Here is a 6958-nt window from a genome sequence, read left to right as displayed (position 1 = left end):
TACTTTCGAGATATTCACTGATCATCAATTTTTTAAAATAGAAATCTCACCTTTTTATTACAGCTTTTTCTACCAATTAATTTGAACAATTTTTGTCTCAAACATTTTTCTGTTTGCCCAATATTTTTTGGAATATTTAAGGAAAACTCGGTAATTTTTTCAATACTTAACTTACGATATCTCACTAACTATTTGTCAAAAGAAAAAATAGTATTAGACTTTTTTACTTTATTCTGTTTCAAAAATATATTGCTACAATAATGCCCTAACTTTTGTTAACTTATTAGTGTTTAGAAATTTCAAAATTATCAAATTAACAAAAGTCAGGGCACTATTATAATAATATTGCTTCAAAAACGGTGATTTTCACGTCGAAGACCGGCATAGCGGTGGAAGAGAGGTTTTCGAAGATGCAGAATTGAAGGTATTACTTAATGAAGACTCTTGTCAAAGTCAAGAAGAATTGGCACGATCATTGGGAATGACTCAACAAGCAATTTCAAAACGCCTCAAAGACATGGGAATGATTCAGAAGCAAGGAAATTGGGTGCCGCACGAGTTGAAATTCGTACCCGAGAGATGTTGAACGGCGTTTGTTTGCTTGTGAACAATTGCTTGAAAGGCAAAGACGGAAGGAATTTCTGCATCGCATTGTGACTGGGGACGAAAAATGAGTTCATTACGATAACCCCAAGCGCAGAAAATCATGGGCATATCCCGGCCATGCTTCCACGTCGACGACCAAACCGAATATTCACGGCTCCAAGGTCATGCTCTGTATTTGGTGGGACCAGCTCGGCGTAGTGTATCATGAGCTGTTAAAACCGACTGAAACAATCACAGGCGATCGTTATCGAACGCAATTAATGCGTTTGAGCCGAGCATTGAAAGATCAACGGCCGCAATACAACGAGAGACACGATAAAGTGATTTTGCAGCATGACAATGCTCGACCCCATGATGCGAAAGTGGTCAAGACATACTTGGAAACGTTGAAATGGGAAGTCCTACCCCACCCGCTGTATTCTCTAGACGTTGCCCCCTCCGACTATCACTTGTTTCGATCAATGGCACACGGCCTAGTTGATTAGCACTTCCGGTCTTATGAAGAAGTAAGAAATTGGATCGATTCGTGGATCGCTTCAAAAAACGACCAGTTTTTTCAACGCGGGATTCGTACGTTACCCGAGAGATAGGAAAAAGTAGTGGCCAGCGATGGATAATACTTTGAATCATAAATGTATAACCAGTTTTTTACAATAAAGCCTCGAAATTCGGGAAAAAACGGCGGAAGCAAAGTTGTACACCTAATACATTAGACTTAATGGATATTGAGTCTATTATTAAAGCTACATTTTTTAAATAGTCACAATCAATACTTTCTTTTTTTAGAAACTGAAAAACGGTATCAAGAAAACGTGCTTCGCAAGAAAAATGTGCAACATATCTCCGTAATGTTACTTCATGAGGTAGACTTAAGTACTCACGAACAAAATTGTATGCTTTTGGAGAGTAAAAATATAACGTAGATGCAAACATTTTTATTTTATCTGAGTACGTTCTCTCAAACTTTTTATCCTTATTCTTCAATTCATTGTTTAATAAGTCCAATTTCAAACCACTAAACTATGTGAAGAGTATTTCTTCTAACTCATCTGATGAGTTACCTGCATCTTTTAAACGCTGCAACATATCTCTTATATTTGACAGTTTTAAGTTTCTTCGGTATAATCTACATCTTAAAATGTTATTCTCACGCTTCAATTTTTCTTCTCGACCACTTAATTTAAGTCGTTGTGGAGATATTTATATTGATACATCCTATTTAAAACACAATTCAAAAATTAATAAACAGGATAAAAAAAGGAATAAGAGTAAAGTAATTTGACAAATCAATTTACCTATATCAGGAGATACTTGTATTTCTTTCTCGTCCTTTTTTTCTTTTGTAATGGTTCTGTTATGTCCTAGAGGAGGAGCGCAACTTTCCCGTTCGCGGTAAAAGCGAACCTCGTTCGTACACGTGTGTCAGGGAACGTGTCAGGAACCCGACGGGTCCCTTTACTCGCTCGCTGACGTACGACGAGCGGTCCATTTTTCGGTCAGAGACGCGAATCCCTTTATCGGGGATAAGACCATGAGTCGACTGTTGGAAGGTGGGGTGATTTTGAAATTAATTAATGGAAAATTAGATATTTAACAAATTTATCAAAATACAGATGACAAACAAAATGATATAACGGCACGGTTTAAAATATGACAATTTATAGTTATGCGAATGATTGTATGTGTATGTGTGTCTGTATGTGTGAGAGAAAAGGAAAGAGAGGAAAAAAAAGGAAAATAAGGGGAATTAATAAAATGGTGATAGGAAGGGTAGATAATAAAGAAAGTAAAACTTACTGTTGGTTTCAAAGCAGAGAGAGAGAGAGAGAGAGAGAGAAAGAGAGAGAAAGCAACCAAAAGAAAATGTTGCTGATCTGCGTAGATGTGCAACGCTGGCTCTGTCGCTTTCGGATTTCCAATTCGTTAACGGCGATGTTACACACAACTATGTTCTCTTTTTTTAGGCAGCGGATAATAATTAAATTTCGAAATTAATAATTAAGCAGCGGAATTTTAATATTCCTATGATTCATTGTATTATTCATCGAGAAGCATTATGTGGGAAAGCTGTGAAATTAAGTAGTGCAAATGGTGACAAAAATAATAAATTTTATTAAGGGCGGTAACAAATTTCTTTCTCATCGAAAGTTTCAGCAGTTTCTCGCAGAGCATAATGCAGCCTACACGGATGTACCCCTTTGTGAGGTTCGCTGGCTTAGTGCTGGTAAATGTTTAGAGAAGTTCTTTGCAATAAAAAAAGAAGTCTTCCTTTTCTTGCAAGAACATTCCATTACAAAATACAAAGAATTTCAAGATTTTTCACTAATTTAGAATTACTTTCTGAACTCGCAGTAATAAATGACTTAATTACTCATCTCAATTCATTAAATTTAAAGCTGCAAAAGCCGAATCAAAATATTTCTGAATTGATTAGTAGTGTAGATTCTTTTCAGAGAAAATTAATAATACTGAAAAATCATTTAATACAACATATTTTCCATTTCTTTCCATGTTACCAGATTCTTGCAAAGGGACATAATAAAATTCATTTCAAACGACACATTGACATTCTTGAGTCAATAATAACTCAATTCGAAACGCGTTTTAGTGATATCGCAATACTTCGGAATGATTTAATTATTTTTGAAAATCCTGTCACTGCTCAGATTGAGGAACAGAAATTAGAATTTTAAGAGGAACTTTGCCGTCTTCAAACTGATATTTTCCTTAAGGGGGAATATACAGTCAGAAATTTGAAAAAATGGTTTTTTTTATTTTTCTTTTTATATGAAAGTACAACATCTCAGGAATGTTGTGTCAAAATTTCAAGTTGATCCGAGCAAAACTGAGTGAGTTAGAGCGTCTAGAAGACCCGCCCGCCCAACCCGTTGAAGCACGAGCGGCACGTAGGGCGCAGGTATAAACACGTTTGTTTTCAAGACCGGTAGAACCGTTAGTCTCGCATCAGTCTTTGAACTGTACGCTTGTTGTGCGCCTGTGGAAAAGATTTTCGTGCCGTTTTCTACTATGGAAGATCGTAAAGTGAACAGAAATACCCGGCAAAATAGTGCAGCTCGAAAAGACAGGTTTAAAAAACGGAGGCAGAGTTTTAATCCAAAAACGGCCGAAACTGACCCATTAAGTTTCAGTACATCTGCAAAAAAAATAAAGTATCTCGAGGACATGCATGTGCCAACAGACAATACTGTAGAATACAGAATTCTGAATTTTTTTACAGTTTTTTCGGTCATTTCGAATGTAGTAAAGTGCAAGATATGCAATGGTGATGTACAATTTCAAACGTGCAGTGATCGTGGCCTCGGATTCAAAATTACTGTAATGTGTAACACGTGTCCGCCCAATTACATATCCTCTTGCCCTTTTATCGGCCATACTTATGAAATAAATCGCAGATTTATTTACGTGATGAGAATTTTAGGACTAGGATTAGAAGGGTGTAAAAAGTTTTGCGGTTTAATGGACCTGCCACCATTTTTAAATCAAACAACTTATATTATGGTTAAAAATATGAAAGAGTGTGTGAATACCGTTGCTGAGAAAATTTTTTCAGATGCTGTAGAAGAAGAAAAAAAGAAACATGTAAAAAATACAATTTAGATTATACAAATGAACTAACTGTATCGGGAGACGGAACGTGGCAAAAGCGTAGTTTTAATTCATTGTTTGGTGTAGCATCATTAATTGGCTATTATAGTAATAAAATTATTGATGTATGCGTAAAAAGTATCTACTGTAAAATGTGTGAAGTTTGGAGTAAAAAAATGAATGTCAAAGAGAATGAATACAAAGAATGGTACGAAACACATAAGGAAAATTGCTCCGCAAATCATACAGGTTCCTCTGGCAAAATGGAAGTGGATGCGGTAATAGAAATGTTTAACCGTTCTGAGGAAAAATACGGTGTAAAATATCGTTATTATATCGGAGACGGAGACTCGAAAACATTTACTGGAATATTACAAAAAGTTGATAATGGCAATGATTTTGAAATTTTCAAGAAAGAATGTGTTGGGCATGTCCAAAAAAGAATGGGAGCTCGCCTCCGTAATATCGTCAATAACACTGTCGTTGAAGTTGAAACGAAAAATAAGAAAAGAATAAAAAGAAAAGTTTTGGGAGGAAAAGGCAAATTAACCGGAAAAACGATAGACAAGCTCACGGTTTATTACGGACTAGCAATTCGACGTAATTGTGAGAATATTGAGGACATGAAAAAAGGTATTTGGGTCACATTTTACCACTACGCTTCTACAAATGAAAATCCTCAACACGATATGTGTCCAGTTGGCGAAGATTCTTGGTGTGAGTGGCAGCGTGATGCAGCCATGGACAAGCTTCAATCGTTCGTGCACTCATATGACAGTTTTAGTAATGTCATATTGCAAGCAATTCGACCTGTTTACGAAGATTTGAGCTCGGATACCTTACTAAAAAGATGTATTGGCGGCTTCAACCAAAACAACAATGAGAGCTATAATCAGTTGATTTGGAAAATTACGCCAAAAATTGTTCCAAGTGGCTCTACAATAGTAGATATTGCTGCTAAAATTTCAGCGTGTGTTTTTAACGAAGGATCATCGAGTCATCTAGCTATTCTTTATTCAATGAGAGTGAAATTAGGACGTAATTCTGTCGATTATTGCCGAAAATTGGACGAAAAACGAATTAACGCCGCCGAGTACAGAGCGAAACTCGCTACACGGGAGGCAAGAATCCTACAAAGGCAGAAAAATTCTGAACAATTGGACATTCTGGAAGGCGTCGAGGACTTATTTTATGGTCCTGGAATAGACGATTCTGTGTAAGTTGAAAAAAAATTGTTATGGAGGTTTTATTCATACTGAAAACTTCAAACGCGTTTTTCTCAAAACCACATTTTCAAAGTTGGTGGACACGATATCTCAAAGTCTAATGCACCGATTATTTTCAAATTGTGCACACTTATTTTATACATGTTAAGCTTCCGGGTGAACGAAGGATTTTTGTTTTCAATAATTAGAACTCGTTTTATAAACATAATACGGTCAATTTTTTAAGCGAAAATCGTGACCTTAACTTCAAAGTACTCTAAAAAATTCAAAATTCAAATTTTTTCAAAATCCTTCGTTCACCCGGAAGACAAAGTCCTATACAAACGAAATCTTTTTGCTTTTTTTGTTTCAGATAATCCTGCCCAAGATATGATGTCCACGAGAATGCATCTTTTTTTTACGATTCGCATTTACGTCATCGCTAAAACTTATATTATTATTATTATTGGCTAAAAAAATTACAAAATGTTCTTCAAACATAGCTTAACATTATAGAAAAGTTTTTGAATAAATAAGTATAGTCATTTAGTTTAAAAAAATTCTTGAAAAACCTCCTTTTTTCGCGCCTCTGACTGTATATTCCCCCTTAAGGCGCGGCTAGAAAAAGGAATAGATTTTTTTAAGATTTTAAAGCAATCTTCTTATCCTCTTTTAATAAATTTTAGTCTTTGTATTTTTTCTATGTTCGGTTCCACATATCTATGCGAGAGCTCTTTTTCTAAAATGAAATTAATGAAAACGGATAAACGTTCTTCTTTAAATGATGCATCTTTATCCTCTTTAATGCTAGCAAGCACTTCAAACTTTGATGTTGATATTTCATCACTTGTACAGTCGCACAGTATTCGAAAATTGGTTTAATTTCTTCTTCTTTTTAAGTTCCCATTGCCGATCAAAAGTTGCTGTTTTTCTCTTCTCCTTCAGTGGAATAGGCTTACAGGGGATACCATTAAAAAAAAAACGCGTCGGCAATAGTATCTCATGGGTGACCTATGGGGGGCGCGGAAACCTATTATGTATCTTCTAATTATAAAAATATAAAAAAAAATATATATATACTTGTACAAGTTTGTACGAAATATTATACATATAGTCGTATCGATACATTTATTTTTCAGCCTTTGAAGTGCGTTAAAAGAGCGCGCTGTCAACGCTAACACGTTATTCTATCCTTATCGCTCATTACATATACAAGGATTGAATGCCGCGTTAGCGCTGATCGACGCGCTCCCCGAACGCATCTTTAGTAGGCAATGCATAGATGCGCCTTATGATCTTAACGGTCCTGAGATCGCGAGCCACGACCGTCAGTTGTTGGATCCGCCGCGGTAAGAGGAGACGTAGCTCCCGAGAATCGGCCAAACGTTGGAAACTTTGCCGAGCTCTGATCTACGCCGTGTGATAGGAGATCACACGCTGTCGTCAATCGAAGAATTTACCACTCTTCTTTACCAGGTTGAGGCTTGTCTGAACTCTCGGCCGATCGCACCTCTATCGGACTCATTCGATGACTATCAATA

General features: G+C 36.2%; 1 protein-coding gene across 1 annotated transcript; it reads left to right on the top strand.

Moving 5' to 3' along the window:
- The first annotated feature begins 4135 nt into the window (after nucleotides 1–4135).
- On the top strand, nucleotides 4136–5892 carry LOC112588450 (uncharacterized). Its single transcript, XM_025298478.1, has 2 exons — nucleotides 4136–5428; nucleotides 5791–5892. Exons 1-2 carry the CDS (start codon nucleotides 4365–4367, stop codon nucleotides 5792–5794), a joined length of 1068 nt encoding a protein of 355 aa, XP_025154263.1. The 5' UTR covers nucleotides 4136–4364; the 3' UTR covers nucleotides 5795–5892.
- Nucleotides 5893–6958: the final 1066 nt, after the last annotated feature.

Source organism: Harpegnathos saltator, unplaced genomic scaffold, assembly GCF_003227715.2.
Source record: "Harpegnathos saltator strain DR-91 unplaced genomic scaffold, Hsal_v8.6 scaffold221, whole genome shotgun sequence".
In the NCBI taxonomy this organism is placed as follows: domain Eukaryota; kingdom Metazoa; phylum Arthropoda; class Insecta; order Hymenoptera; family Formicidae; genus Harpegnathos; species Harpegnathos saltator.
This window is presented reverse-complemented; position numbering and strand designations above follow the sequence as displayed.